This window comes from Piliocolobus tephrosceles, chromosome 18 (assembly GCF_002776525.5).
Source record: "Piliocolobus tephrosceles isolate RC106 chromosome 18, ASM277652v3, whole genome shotgun sequence".
NCBI classification, from domain to species: domain Eukaryota; kingdom Metazoa; phylum Chordata; class Mammalia; order Primates; family Cercopithecidae; genus Piliocolobus; species Piliocolobus tephrosceles.
This window is the reverse complement of record NC_045451.1, coordinates 55,782,248-55,798,523: the sequence shown is the minus strand read 5'-3', so window position 1 is coordinate 55,798,523 and position 16,276 is coordinate 55,782,248. Positions and strand designations below refer to the sequence as shown.

At 38.7% G+C, this 16,276-nt stretch overlaps 1 protein-coding gene across 1 annotated transcript in view; it reads left to right on the top strand.

Moving 5' to 3' along the window:
• The window catches only part of TAF4B (TATA-box binding protein associated factor 4b), a 154,997-nt gene that overhangs the window by 45,081 nt on the left and 93,640 nt on the right, over positions 1–16,276 (top strand). Inside the window, exons 6-7 of the mRNA XM_023207757.2 lie at positions 6,093–6,182; positions 9,995–10,612. Coding sequence (XP_023063525.1) covers positions 6,093–6,182; positions 9,995–10,612 — 708 coding nt within the window. The remainder of the gene's footprint in view (positions 1–6,092; positions 6,183–9,994; positions 10,613–16,276) is intronic.

Sequence of the window (16,276 nt, the reverse complement as noted above, 5' to 3'; positions counted from 1 at the left end):
GTTAAACATGCTGATCATTGATGATATTTTTATGAGTGCCAAGGTGCTATGTCTTTTAGCCACCAAATTACATGCCTTTGGTTTCTTACGTCCTCTTTCAGGTAAAATATATAGGTACACTAAAGAGTAAAGGTGGAAGTTAGCAAATATTTCGTATTATATGCTTAAGGCATGCTGAGGACGTAACAGACAAATGGATTTGGATTTTTTGAACTACTATAATATACAGATTTCTCTCACCACGTAATTAGAATTATATTTTTCACATAAAAATTGTCCTTTTTTCCCCAGTAGAAAATGTGTATATTTCAATTATCATACAGCAAAAACAAGCATAGTTTATAAATATTAAAATACCTTCTTTACTACTGTTTTTAATGCTGCCTGTAAGATGTTAGAAATAAAGCACACTTGAAATGGTTAGTTTTTCATTTGGGAAGATGTTTTTATTTCGGATGTCTAAAATACGTCATACTAACAAATTTTTAATTCAACTTTTGGGTGTCTTTTTTTTTTTTTTTTTTTGAGACGGAGTCTCGCTCTGTCACCCAGGCTGGAGTGCACTGGCTGGATCTCAGTTCACTGCAGGCTCCGCCTCCGGGGTTTACGCCATTCTCCTGCCTCAGCCTCCCGAGTAGCTGGGACTACAGGCGCCCGCCACCTCGCCCGGCTAGTATTTTTGTATTTTTTTAGTAGAGACGGGGTTTCACCGTGTTAGCCAGGATGGTCTCCATCTCCTGACCTCGTGATCCGCCCGTCTCGGCCTCCCAAAGTGCTGGGATTACAGGCTTGAGTCACCGCGCCCGGCCTGGGTGTGTTTTTAAAAGTAAACATTGAGCTTTTGATCTTCCCTTTTCAAGATATGCTAGTTTTGAAAGGGGATATGATGACTTGTTTCTCTGAAATGGAATACTCTAGATGAAGAGACATGATGGAAAGGAACACATATCCCATAAAATATTAAAGACTTTTTAACCACTAAACATGGGTGAATTTTATGGACAGATAGGATCAGTTAGGAATTAATCAAATATTGCCTCTAGTTTTAAGATCTGTTTACTTTAGAACGACTAAACAGCAGTTCTAAAATAATTTGGTTTCAGGATACCTTTATATTCTGAAAACTTGAGGACTCCCCAAGGCATTTTGTTTTTGTGGGGTTAACATTAAAACTGAAAAATGTTTTAACATTTAAAAAAAAAAATTTTTTTTTTGAGGTAGGGTCTTACTCTGTCACCCATGCTGGAGTGCAGTGGCATGAACAAGGCTCCCTGCTGTCCTGACCCTCCTGGGATCAAGCAATCCTACCACCTCAACCTCCCAGGTAACTGGGACCACTGACATGTGCCACCACTCCTGGCTCATTTTTAAAATTTTCTTGTAGAGACAGGGTCTTGCTGTGTTGCCCAGGCTGATCTCAAACTCCTGAGCTCAAGTAATCGTCCCACCTTGGCCTGGCAAAGTGCTAGGATTACAGACGTGAGCCACTGTGCCCAGCTTGTTTATTAGAAAATAACAGTAAACCCATTGTTAACATAACTAACATTTAAGTGAAAACCGAGTTTCCAAAACAACAACAAAATTGAATAAGAAGAGTGGCATTGCTGTACCAATTTTGCAAATCTCCTTAGTGGCTGACCTAATGGAAAACAGCTGGATTGTCATATGTTCTTCTGCATTTAGTCTGTTTTGTGATGTTATTTTTTTGGAAGTATTTGAAGAATATCTGGTCTTGTGAAGAGAGGTGGTTGGAGTAGTGATTATCTTATTAAAATAGCTTTTCTCCAGATCATGGTGGATAGTCTTTAGAGTCTACTGGTTTGTCTTGCACCCTGAATGGATCTTTTACCCACGTATGATTTTTGTAATGACATTCATCATTCATTGGGAGAAATACTGGTTCACTGAGTTATGCTGATCTTTCAGATGTTTCCAGATTTATTATTTAAGATATCAAAATAACATGCTCATTAAATTCACCAACCGTATTAGAAAATTCTTATACCAGGAAGCTATCAAGCTCAGAATAGTTGTTATACATTTTTCAAAATTGTAATTTTGGCTTGAGAGCTTTAATTTTTATCATTAGCAACAAATACTATCAATTGTTTTCCTCACTATTAGAGGTTTAGTTTGTTCTTGAGAAAATATCTAACAAATACCCAAGTCTGAATAACCACAATTGCTTTGCCATTCTTTTCAGTAAAAATGGAAAAAAGTGGCTAGTTTAGCTAGTGACTCAATTACAGTACTTTTCCTAGATTCTCTTACTTTGATCTGCAACAGAAATGCTTTATGTATGGTTTCTATTTTGTTATACACAATTAAAGAGGTTTCTACTGCAGAGTTGAGATTTAGTAAAGTTAATTTTTACTGCTTCATCCAAGGATGTTTCAAAGCGAAATTGGCTCTATTTTTTTTATTTTTTATTTTTTAGAGTAAGAGTCTTGCTCTGTTGCTCAGGCTGGAGTGCAGTGGCATGATGCTAGCTCACTGCAGCCTCAAACTTAGGGCTCAAGGGCTCCTTCCACTTCACCCTCCAACAGCTAGGACTAGAGGTGTGTGCCATCATGCCCAGCTAATTAAAAAAATTTTTTTTTGTAGTGACAGGGTCTCACTGTATTGCCCAGGCTGGTCTCCCAACTCCTGGCCTCAAGTGATCCTGCACCCTTGGCCCTCCAAAGTACTGGGATTACAGGCGTGAGCCACTGTGCTTGGCTTTCTCCTTTTTTTTTTTTTTTTTTTTCTCCAAGCACATAGCACTGTAGAATGTGATGATGGCTGTTTCACTTTGCCATTGCCTTTCTTACCAGTAGTTTAACCCATTGTTGCCTTTACACCATCTGTGCAAATATTAGCTTAGTGAAAAAGGCTTTCTCTCCAAGATATTAGTATTAATGGAAAATAATGTAGACCACACATACTCCTGAAATGCTTAATAGTGTAAGCATTGTGTAATGGTTCCTCAGTTCTTTGGAACTGCTGTTATGGATTTACAGTGTCATTCTGAAAATAGTCTTGCAGATCCGTAGCCAATATCATACTGAATGGGCAAAAGCTTGAACCATTTCCCTTGAGAATTGGAACAAGACAGGGTCTCACCATTCCTATTTAACATAATACTGGAAGTTCTAGCCAGAGCAGTCAGGCAAGAGAAAGAAAGAAAAGGCCTCCAAATAGGAAAAAAAGGAGTAAAACTCTGTCTTCACTGATGATATGATTCTATGCCTAGAAAATCCTAAAGACTCTGCCAAAAGGCTTCTAGAACTGATAAACGACTTTAGTAAAGTTTCAGGGTATAAAATCAGTGTTCAAAAATCCGTAGCATTTCTATACACCAAAAACATTCTAGCTAAGAGCCAAATCAAGAGCGCAGTCCCATTTACAATAACCACACACACAAAAATGAAGTACCTGGGAATACAGCTAACCAAGGAGGTGAAAGATCTCTACAAGGAGAAATACAAAACACTGCTGAAAATTCATGCTTATGGATTGAAAGAATTGATATCATTAAAATAGCCATACTGCCCAAAGCAGTTTACAGATTCAGTGTTATTCCTGTCAAACTACAAATGTCATTTTTCACAGAATTAGAGAAAACTATTTTAAAATTCATATAGGACCGAAAAAGAGCCTGAATAGCCAAAACAGTTCTAAGCAAAAAGAACAAAGCCAAGTGGCATCACATTACCTGACTTCAAACTATACTGTAAGGCTACAGTGACCCAAACAGCACGGCACTGATACAAAAATAGACACATAGACCAATTGAACAGAATAGAGAACCCAGAAATAAAGCTGCACACCTACAACTATCTAATCTTTGACAGTGTCGACAAAAATAAGTAATGGGGCCTGGCCACAGTGGCTCATGCCTATTATAATCCCAGCACTTTGGGAGGCTGAGGTAGGTGGATCACTTGCGGTCAGGAGGTTGAGACCAGTATGGCCAACATGGCGAAACCCCATCTCTACTAAAAAAATATAAAAATAAGCTGGGTGTGGTGGCATATGCCTATAGTCCCAGCTACTCAGGAGGCTGAGGCAGGGGAATTGCCTGAACCCAGGAGGGGGAGTTTGCAGTGGGCCAAGATCATGCCACTGCACTACAGCCTAGGTGACACAGTGAGACTCCATCTAAAAAAAAAAAAGTAGTGGGAAAAGGACTGATTCTTCAAATGGTGCTGGGATAACTGGTTATCTATGTGCAGAAGAATGAAACTGGACCCCTACTTTTCACCATATATAAAAATTAACTTGAGATGGATTAAATATTTAAATGTAAGGCCTCAAATTGTAAAAGTCCTAGAAGAAAACCCAGGAAATACCCTTCCTGACATTGGCCTTGGCAAAGGATTTGTGGCTAACTCTCCAAAAGAAGTTGCAACAAAAACAAAAAATGACAAGTGGAACCTAACTAAACTAAGAGCTTCTGCACAGCAGAAGATACTATCAACATAGTAAACAGACCACCTACAGAATGGAAGAAAATATTTGTGAACTATATATCTGACAAAGGTCTAATATACGGAAAAAAATCAGGAACTTAAACAAAAATCAACAAGAAAAAAAAAAACCCCATTAAAAAATGGGTAAAGGACATGAACGGACACTTCTGAAAAGAAGACATACAAGCAGCCAACAAACATGAAAAGATGCTCATCATCACTAATCATCAGAGAAATGCAAATCAGAACCACAGTGAGATACCATCTCATGCTAGTCAAAATGGCTGTTACTAAGAAGTGAAAAACCATGCTGGTGGGGCTGTGGAGAAAAGTGAACACTTATACGCTGTTGGTGGGAATGTAAATTAATTTGGCCATTGTTGAAAACAGTTTGAAGATTTCTTAAAGAACTGAAAATAGAACTACCATTTGACCCAGCAATGCCATTACTGGGTATATATCCAAAGGAAAATAAATCATGCTATAAAAAAGACATATGCCCTTGTATGTTTATTGCAGCACTACTCAGAAAAGCCAAGATATGGAATCAGCAGAGGTGTTCATTGACAGTGGGATGGATAAATAAAAAGTGGTACATATACACCATGGAATACTACACAGCCATAAAAAAGAACAAGATCATGTCTTTTGTAGCAACATAAATGGCCATTATCCTAAGCAAATTAATGCAGGAATAGAAAACCAGATACTACATGTTCTCACTTATAAGTGGGAGCTAAACATTACATACACATGGACATAAAGATGGGAACAACAGACACTGAGAACTACTATAAAGTGGGAGTGAGGGGGCGTGAGGGCTGAAAAACTACCTCCCAGATAACTGTGCTCACTACCTGGGTGACGAGTGTACCTGGTACACTACCTGTACCCCAAACTTGTACCTCCTGATTCTAAAATAAAAGCTGATTTTTTTTTTTTTTTTAATCTAAGGTCATAGTTACCTTTCCTTGAATGCTCCTTCCATGACTTCATGAAGAAAAAACCAGTTGTTCTCTGTCACCACACAATTACAATCTTTATTAAGTATAAAATATGTCCTAGTAGGCAAAATTTTAAAAACTATATTTTATACATTTGAAAAGAATAAGATAATTCACTCAGCTACATCTTACACATTATCACTGGCATCAAGGTATTTTGGAAATACTTCTACTAATTCTGGAAATGTTGTGTGTGCAAAGACTCTTGTGTGCAAAGAACAGCAGCAAGCTAGCAGATTAATTTCCAAATTGTTTTAGAGAACTTAAACACCAAGGTCTCCAAACTGAATAACTTCCTGTTCCCTACCCTAAGAAATTTAAGACACCTGTGCCTTCACTTCTTAATTGTTCTTAACAGATTGTAATAATGTAGTATTAATCAGCCTGTCAGCTCTTCTCTTTGCTTCCTGGGATCTTTAAAAGAAAAAAAAAAACACCCCTTCATTGTATTCTCTATGAATAAACATCTCTATCATTTATGCTTACACATTTCATAGCTGGCATGAAAAATAGCCTATATTTAATTGACCTTATCATTTGTGAAAAGTTTGCTATATCTACAATCATGAATTATATACTTTGTCTCTTTTAAAATATTTGTAGACTTAAAATTGTTTCTGTTTCTCCCATCCCTCAGGATGCAAAAATCGAAGCAGAAGAATTTACTAGGAAACTGTATATTGAACTCAAGTCTTCGCCTCAGCCTCACCTGGTTCCTTTTCTTAAGGTAGAGTTATGTTTCACTTAGAAGAAATAATTTGGATTAGATTACTCTAAAATAATTAAAAACTGGACTATTTCACTATGACAGCAGTTGAATATGAAGATACTAACAGTGTGGGAGAAACCTGAGTTTTTTTTTTTTTTTTTTGTAAGTGTTTTTGTAAGCTGTAAAGCATATTCATAGTATTCTTTTAATTTGAACACTTTGAAAAAAGAGAAGTAACATTTTATTCATGAACATAAGTTCATGATTATATTGTTTAATGCTTGTGTAAGAATATACAGACATACTGCAGAGATGTTGCAGGTTTGGTTTCAGACCACCATAAGAAAGCTAGTATCACAATAAAGTGAGTCATATAAAATTTTTGGTTTCCAAATGCATATAAAACTTTTTATGGTATGCTTTATTAGGTTTATAATAGCATTATATTTGAAAAAACAATTACATAGGTGAATTAAAAACTTTATTGCTAAAAAGTGCTGACAATCATCTGAACCTTCAGCAAGTTATAATATTTTGATGGTAAAGAGTCTTACCTCAATGTTGATGGCTTTTGACTGGTCAAGGTGGTGGTCACTGAAGGTGGTCACACCCAGCTGTGGCAATGTCTTAAATTAAGACAGCAGTGCAATTTGTGTCATCAGTTGATTCTTCCCTTCACAAAAGATTTCTCTGTAGCATGCAGTGCTGTCTGATAGCATTTCACACACAGCAGAACTTCTTTCAAAATTGGAGTCAATTCTCTCATATCCTGCCATTGCTTTATTAACTAAGTTGTTGTCATATTCTAAATCCTTTGTTACCATCCTAACAACATTTATAACATTTGACCAGGAGTAGCTTCCATTTCAAGAAACCACTTTCTTTGCTCATCTATAAGAAGCAACTCCTCATCTCTTCCAGTTTTATCATGAGATTGCAGCAATTCGGTCACGTCTTCGGGTTCCACTTCTAACTGTGGTTCTCTTGCTGTTTCTGCCATATCTGCAGTGACTTCCTCCACTGAAGTTCTGAACCCCTCAAAGTCATCCATGAGGGTGGAGATCCACTTCTTATAAACTCCTGTTAGTGTTGATATTTTGATCTCCTGCCATGACTCACAAATATGCTTAATGGCATCTAGAATGGTGAATCTTTTCCAGAAAGTTTTCAGTTGACTTTGCCCCCAAATTGATCAGAGGAATCACTGTGGCAGCTGTAGTCTTACAAAATCTATTTCTTAAATAATACTTGAAAGTAAAAATTACTCCTTGATGTATGTGGACTGCAGAATGGATGTGTTAGCAGACTGGAAACCAATATTGATCTCCTTGTACATCTCCATCAGAATTTTCGGGTGATGAGGTATATTGTCAATGAGTGGTAATATTTTGAAAAGAATCCCCCCTGCCGCCTGAGCAGTAGTTCTCAACAGTGGGCTTAAAATATTCAGTAAACCATGCTGTGGATAGATGTGCTGTCATCCATGCTTTGTTCATTGATAGAGCACAGGCAGAGTAGATTTAGCATAATTCTTAAGAGTCCTAGGATTTTTGGAATAGTAAATGAGCATTGGCTTCCACTTGGAGTCAGCAGCTACATTAGCCCCTAACAAGAAAGTCAGTCTGTCCTTTGAAGCCTTGAAGCCATGCATTGGCTTTTCCTCAGCAAAAAGCTATGAAAGACCTAGCTTCCTTCAATAGAAGGTTGTTTTTGTCTCCATTGGAAATCTGTTGTTGGCCAGGCGTGGTGGCTCACGCCTGTAATCCCAGCACTTTAGGAGGCCGAGGTGGGCAGATCACCTGAGGTTAGGAGTTTGAGACCAGCCTGGCCAACATGGAGAAACCCTGACTCTACTGAAAAAAGTTAAAAAATTAGCTGGGCATGGTAGCGCATGCCTGTAGTCCCACCTACTTGGGAGGCCGAGGCAGGAGAATTGCTTGAACCCGGAAGACAGAGGTTACAGTGAGCCAAGATCGTGCCATTGCACTGTAGCCTGGGTGACAAGAGCGAGACTCCGTCTCAAAAAAAAAAAAAAAAAAAAAATCTTAGCTAGATCTTCTGTATGATTTGCTGCAGTTTCTGCATCAGTACTTGCAGCTTTACCTTGCACTTTTATGTTAGTTATCAAGAGAGCTTCTTTCCTTAAACCTCATGAGCCAGCCTCTCCTAACTTCATACTTTTCTTCTGTAGCTTCCTCATTTTTCAGCCTTCATAGAATTGAAGAGTTAGTGCTATACTCTGGTTTGGACTTTTGCTCAAGGGAATGCTGTGGCTGGTTTGATCTGTCCACACCACTCAAACTTTCCATGTCACCAATAAGGCTGTTTTGTTTTCTTACCATTTGTGTTACGTGGAGTAGCCCTTTGAAGTTCCTTTAAGAACTTTTCCTTTGCATTCACAACTTGGCTGTTTGACACAAGAGCCCTAGCTTTCCATCTCTGTTGGCTAAACAAATGAAAACTCCAGGGATGAAAAGGCAGAACCTACTAGTTTTTAGTTTGAACTGCCTTTACTCTTTAAGTAGGATACAAAGATAGATGCTGACAGTCAGAAAGTGTGCTTGGCTGGGTGTGGTGACTCACACCTGTAATCCCAGCACTTTGGGAGGTTGGCGAATCACCTGAGGCGAGGAGATGAAGACCAGCCTGACCAACATGGTTGTCTCTACTAAAAAATACAAAAATTAGCCAGTGGTGGCATGTGCCTGTAGTCCCCGCTACTCAGGAGGCTGGAGAATCGCTTGAACTTGGGAGGCAGAGGTTGCAGAGAGCTGAGATCGCACCACTGCACTCCAGCCTGGACAACAGAGTGAGACTCCGTCTCAATAAAAAAAAAAAAAAAGAAAATATGCTAGCTCAATTCTTTCAGATCATAAAATTCACTTTGTATTTAATTTTATTTTGATTTAAAGATATTTCTTTGTTTTTATTAAAAAAAAATTTTTTTTGAGATGAGGTTTTGCTGTGTCACCCAGGCTGGGGTGTAATCATGTGATCACAGCTCTCTGCAACTTCAACCTCCCGGGCCCAAGTGATCCTCCCACCTCAGCCCCTGCGGCAGCTGGGACTACAAGCATGCACCACTATGCCCTGCTAGTTTTTGTGTTTTTTGTAGAGACAGGGTTTTACCATGTTGCCCAGGCTCTTAAAGACTATTTCTTCCTTTCCTTTTTTTTTTTTTTTTGAGATAGGGTTTTACTCTGCCACCCAGGCTGGAGTGCAGTGGCATGATCTCAGCTCACTGCAACCTCTACCTCCCAAGTAGCTGGGACTACAGGTGTGTGCCCACCATGCCTGACTAATTTTTGTATATTTTGTGTAGATGGGGTTTTGCCATGTCGCCTAGGCTGATCTCAAACTCCTGGCCTCAAGTGATTGCTTGCTTTGGACTCCCAGAGTGCTGGGATTACAGGCATGAGCCACTGCACCTATTTCTATCCAAAGTTTGAAAGTTACTTAATGAAGAGACCTAGATTCTGCTGTGGTTTAAATAAACTTACAAATGCTGAAGTTATTAATGGTCTATTATAGGGTTTAGATGATTATAGAAAAGTATCATACATGTTGTACCAAATTGATATTGAGGGAATACAAATAAGTTTAATACTGAGATATAGTAATTTCATATTGGAAAACAAGCACTTTTGAGCTTCAGATTGATTGTATCCTGGATATTGACAGGATATAAGTAAGTGATACCAGCTGTCTTCAACTGAAATACTTGATACACTTTTGATTGGTTTTAAGTTGTAAAGGTATGAAATACCACATTTTGTTTTACAAGTAGCTGATTTCTTAGCAGTGTTTTTTCCATTCCTCTACGTTTCCAGAAAAGCGTGGTTGCCTTACGACAACTTCTGCCTAACTCCCAGAGCTTCATCCAGCAATGTGTTCAGCAGACCTCTAGTGAGATCGTCGTTGCTACCTGTACTACAACAGTAACAAGTTCTCCTGTAGTGACAACAACAGTGTCCTCAAGCCAGTCTGAAAAGTCCTTTATTGTTTCTGGAGCAACAGCACCCAGAACTGTGTCAGTGCAAGCTTTGAACCCACTTGCTGGTCCAGTGGGAGCAAAAGCTGCAGTTGTGACACTTCATTCTGTGGGCCCAGCTGCTGCAACAGGAGGAACAACAGCTGGAACTGTTTTGCTTCAGACTTCAAAACCAGTTGTGACATCTGTACCAAACACAGTGACCACGGTCTCACTGCAACCTGAAAAGCCAGTTGTCTCTGGAACAGCAGTAACACTGTCCCTTCCAGCAGTAACTTTTGGAGAAACTTTAGGTGCAGCTATTTGTCTTCCATCTGTGAAACCTGTTGTTACTTCTGCTGGGACCACATCTGACAAGCCTGTTATTGGGACTCCAGTTCAAATCAAACTTGCCCAGCCAGGCCCTGTCCTTTCACAACCAGCTGGGATTCCACAGGCAGTTCAAGTCAAGCAACTAGTGAGTAACATTTTGTTTCTTCCTCAGTTATTTATTTAGAAAATTTCGAACATTCGGAAAACTGGTAAGACTAGTAAAAAAACTGGCAAGGCTGTATACTGTTTACAGGTTTGACCAATTAATTTTTTTTTTTTTTTACCTTATTTGCTTTGTTTTCCTCTTTCTACTCACACCTGTAAACACACATGTATGTCTTTGTTTGTTTGTTTGTTTGTTTAAGATAGAGAGAGTCTCACTCTGTCGCCCAGGCTGGAGTGCAGTGGCAGTGGCACAATCTTGGCTCACTGTAACCTTCGCCTCCCAGGTTCAGGCAATTCTCGTGCCTCATCCTCCTGAGTAGCTGGGATTACCGGTGTGCACCACCACGCTGGCTAATTTTTGTATTTTTGTTAGAGATGGAGTTTCTCCATGTTGGCCAGGCTAGTCTTGAACTCCTGGCCTTAAGTGATCCACCCGCCTTGGCCTCCCAAAGCACTGGGATTACAGACAGGCACGAGCCACCACACCCAGCAGCAAACACATAAGTCTTTACTGAACCATCTGAGAGTGGTTGCAAAAATTATGACAATGCACAGTGTATGTATCTCCTAAAAGGTTTTTTTTTTTTTTTTTTTGTAAAACATAACCACAACATACCTGTTGTCACACACAGGAAATTAATATTGGTACAGTATTTCTGTAATTGTCCCAATAATGTCTTTTAACTTTTATTTTTTTGTAGAGAGAGGGTCTTGCCATGTTGCCCAGGCTGGTCTCAAACTCTTGGCCTCAAGTGATCCTCTCGACTTCAACCTCCCAAAGTGTTGGTATTACAGGCATGAGCCACTGTACCCGGCTCATTTAATCTAGAATACTTTTCTAGCTTTTTGTGGTTGTTCATTATATTGTAGTGTTTTAAGTGCCCAGAATATCTGCAGAATATTCCTTTGTTGTTGTCTGATTGTTGTGTTTTTTTTCTCAACTTAGTAGGTTGGGAGGTTCTTGGGTGAAAGAAGGAAATTTTAGCTGTTTGTCGATTAGTGTTTAGAATGTTTTTCTTTATTTAAGAAAAGATAAGTTTTGCCAAAAAACTATGAAAGTATTGTTAACTCATGGGGGATGCTACATGGTGCATTAATTAAAAATCATAATGTTTTCAGTAAAGTTCTTCCCTATCTTCTATGATAATAGAGCTTGCTGTTCTTTTGGTGAATGTCCTTTTTCTCTTTTGTAATGCTTTGCATTAGAGGCTGTGTTTTAAATCTCTGTTTTGGTTCATTCTGCTTCTTGTGTAGCCTTTCCAGCCTTGTTTGTGTTATCAGAATAAGAAATATCTGAGTGATTGTCATCTGAGGCAACAGGGCAGCTTTGTACATAGAACGAAAGGGGTTGATCCGTGACCAGAATTGGAGAGTAGTTGAACTCTTGAGCAGACAGAGTGATGGTCATTTCCTGGGCACTAATCTTTTCTCATCCCTTCCCACTGTGCATCTCATTTTCAAATGGAGAAATGTAACTGCCTTGCAGGATTTCTCTTGGGTGCCTGAATTTAATCTCAGAGATGAAACAACGTTTTTAGAAGCAATGATTCTTAAACATTGTTCTGGTCAGCCAGGTTGGAGAACCACTGGAATAGAGGAGTTGCCCCAATGAAAGGCCTCTTTTTGGTAGTACTGAACAGAATTGAAATCCTCTTTATGTGTCATAATTGATTCTTGAATCAATGCTAATCTTTATTGAGCATCTATAGCATATAGGTCCCTAGGGTGAAATAATACTTTATAGCTACATAGTTTTAAAAGCATGTCATTATGTGCTATGGATTTTAAAATAATTTTATGATAAAAAGGTTGGGAGAAAACTAAGAATCCAGAAATTCTGAGCCGACTCATCCAGTAACAGTCAAGTGGCCGGGCATGGCAGCTCATGCCTGTAATCTCAGCACTTTGGGAGGCCAAGGCGGGCAGATCACCTGAAGTCAGGAGTTTGAGACCAGCCTGCCCAACACATCTCTACTAGTAGAGAAGCCCTGTCTCTACTGAAAATACAAAAATTAGCCGAGTGTGGTGGCGGGCACCTGTAATCCCAGCTACTTGGGAGGCTGGGGCAGGAGAACGGCTTGAACCCGGGAGGCAGAGGTTGCAGTGAGCCGAGATCGTGCCACAGCACTCCAGCCTGGGTGACAACAGCGGAACTCTGTCTCAAAAAAAACAAAAGCAAAACAAAACAAAAAACAGTCAAGTAATGGATCTCAGACTAGAACCCAGATGATCTTTCCATTAGGGTATGGTGCTCTTAGAACTTCTAGGTTTCTGGAATGTCCTGAAGCAGGAGCTGTCTCATGATAATATCTTAACAGCATTTTTGTTTGTAGGTTTGACTTGTTATACATTATAAATCATTTCAATAAAGAAATAATGCAAAAAAATCTGATGGTAAATTTTAGGGTTTTTTCTACTTCCTACCCTACCTTCATTTTTAATAATTTAATTTTCCCTGTGAATTCTACTTTCTTGTTTGTCCTTTGTTTCAAGTTTAGCCAGTAAATTTGATGTTAGTATTTACACCTACCTATTTAAAGTGGCAAGAGCCCGAGTGACCAGACACTGAAGATGGATTGTAATTTATTTCACAACAGATTTACCTGGAGCAAAACAACATAAACCATTCTATATGGTAATGTCATCGAGAGGATTGAACTAGGGCATTCTTTCAAATAAACTAAGTTAGAAAATTAATATTACTCGAGTTTGAAAGTTAATTAAGGAATACCATCCGTGAATCCATTATAAACCATAGTCCAATTTAATCCTAGTTCTAAGTGAGGAGAAAAACACTCATGTTGCTATAAAATAACATATTCCTTGTAGCTTATAAGAAATATAGCAAATAGTCATTTAAAATATAAGAATTACTGCACTGGATCAAATCTGGGGTTCATCTAACTCCATATGGTCTGAAGAATACACACATTTCTTTTAATAATCATAGATTTAAAAATTCCTTTTTAATGTGTGTGTGTGTGTGTGTGTGTGTGTGTGTGTGTGTGTGTGTTTTGAGACAGTGTCTCACTTCTGTCACCCAGGTTAGAGTGCATGATCATGGCTCACTGCAGTCTTGACTTTCCGGGCTCAGATGATCTTGCTATCTCAGCCTCCTGACTAGCTGGGACTGCAGGAGCAGGCCATCACACCTGGCTAATTTTCTTGTGTTTTTAGTAGAGACAGGGTTTCGCCATGTTGCCCAGTCTAGTCTCGAACTCCTGAGCTGAAGTGATCTGCTTAGTACTGTGGTTTTATGTGGTACTTTCTTTGAAAGAACATTAATGAATTCTCTTACATTATCATTCATTTTGTTTTTCCTAGTAGATATTCAGGAGTATGCCTCCCATATTTTTGTTAGACTAGACACATATATTGTTCCAGGTGTTAGAGTCATTAAGATGAGAAGTGATGGGGATCAAAGGTTGTTAAGTCCCAACTCAAAACTTTGTGTTATATTTTTGTGTCCCCATCAAAAATGATATGAAGACTAACTGGTGTCAGCCTAAATAACAAAGAGGTTCTTTAAAAGAATAGGATATGTAATTGGGAATGGAGCATTGCAATTGGAATACAGGTACCATAGTAAACTGCGTGTATTCAGGGAGATAAAGGAAGACGAAGGTTTTTTTTATTTTTAATTTTTAAAGACTCAGGGTTTCGTTTTGTTGCCTAGCCTGGAATGCAGTGGTGCCATCGTGGCTCACTGCAGCCTCGATCTCCTGGGCTCAAGCAATCCTCCTTCCTCAGCCTCCTGAGTAGCTAGGACTACAGGTGTATACCATCATGCCTGGCTAATTAAAAACTTTTTATTTTGGTTAGAGACAGGGTCTTGCTATATTGCCCAGTCAGGTCTCAAAATCCTGGCCTCAAGCAGTCTTCCTGAGTAAAGGAGGACAGGTTTTAAAAGGAAAAATGAGAAGAATTACATAGTTGTTTTGAAATGATTATCCTTGACTACAAAGCTCAGTAACAAGGGTGACACCACTCCAGGTTTAAATAGGCAGTTGCTGAGCAGATGATGTCCTTGCAGAAGTATTTTTTGTGTACCGTTGCTGTGGCCTTTGTGCAAGGTTGTGGTTTTGGCGGTCTATTGGGATAGTTTTTGTGATTAGGCATACAAGCATGAGAACGCTCTCTTCTTAGTCTTCCTTCCCTAGCTCTATTTGTTAGAGTTTTGTTTTCTTTCAAACACAGGTGACTTCATTTTGATTCTGACAACTTTCACACTGGTAAACAATTTTTGAATATTACTGTCTTTCGTAATTAAAATACTGACAGGAATACCTAATGAGGAGCATCAAGGAGGACAGAGCAGATAACCAGAAAATAAGCTGGGAGTGTTTCTCTTGAGTTTCAGTCTGAATGCATAAAATGGTACCTGTATATTACTTTGTATAATTTAAGCCTGATCCTTAGAACTACAGTACATAAATATGATCTCAGCTTTATTGAAATGTATCATTTTTAAAAGAGTTCTTGTCTATTCTCAAAGAATAAAGGCAATTGAATTATTCTGACTAATATTTCTTCTCTAGGGGCATTCGTTGTTGTATGATTACTTACCAGGACATATTGTGTTTCTTGTTACTTTTTTAAAGTAATACACATAAGTTGAATAAATTGAACTCCAAAAATTCTGTTTAGAACTCTGTCTTTTGGCAAGACCATGGCACATTTATATTTGCCATATGTGAGTCTAAGTTCACCATCAATAGCTGGCTCAAATACATGATGACTGCTTTTCTACCTGTTTTGTTTTGTCTTGTTTTTTTGAGACAGGGTCTCACTCTGTCACCCAGGCTGGTGTGCAGTAGTGCAATCTCGGCTCACTGCAGCCTCCGCCTCCTGCTTTCAAGCGATGGTTTAAGAAAATAATTTAGTCTAGGTGCGCTGGCTCACGCCCTGTGTGATCCCCGCTGGGATTACACCTGTAATCCCAGCACTTTGGGAGGCACAGGTGGGCGGATTGCTTGAGGTCAGGAGTTCGAGACCAGCCTGGCTAACATAGTGAAACCTAGTCTCTACTAAAAATACAAAAATTAGCCAGGCATGGTGGCAAATGCCTGTAATCCCAGCTACTCAGGAGGCTGAGGCATGAGAATCACTTGAACCTGGGAGGCAGAGGTTTGCAGTGAGCCAAGATAGTGCCATTGCACTGCAGCCTGCGTGACAGAGCAATATTCTGTCTCAAAAAAAAAAAAAAAAAAAAAAAAATACTTTGTTAAAATGGCACATAAAAAGTCCTTATCTTTTAAAGATGTATTTTGAAATATTTATGGATAAAGTGATATATGTGAGATTTGCCTTAAAATAATTGAGGGTGGCAGGGAAGTGGGTAGGGGTGTAGATGGAAACAAGATTGATCAAGAATTAATCATTGTTGAAGCTGGGTAATGGTATAGGTGGTTTTGTTTTATCCTGTCTATTTTTATATATGCTTTAAATTTTTCACTGTAATTAACAATTGGAAATAGATTTATAGAGAGATTTAAATTGAGCATGGTGAAATAAAATTTTAAATTCCATTCTAAAAATAATGTATGTGAAATAGTAATGTTTTTTACTTTTGAAGAAGATAATTTTGCTTCATACAAATATAAAGTAGGCATTCTTGTTATGTTAAGATAAAGGTATATTTATG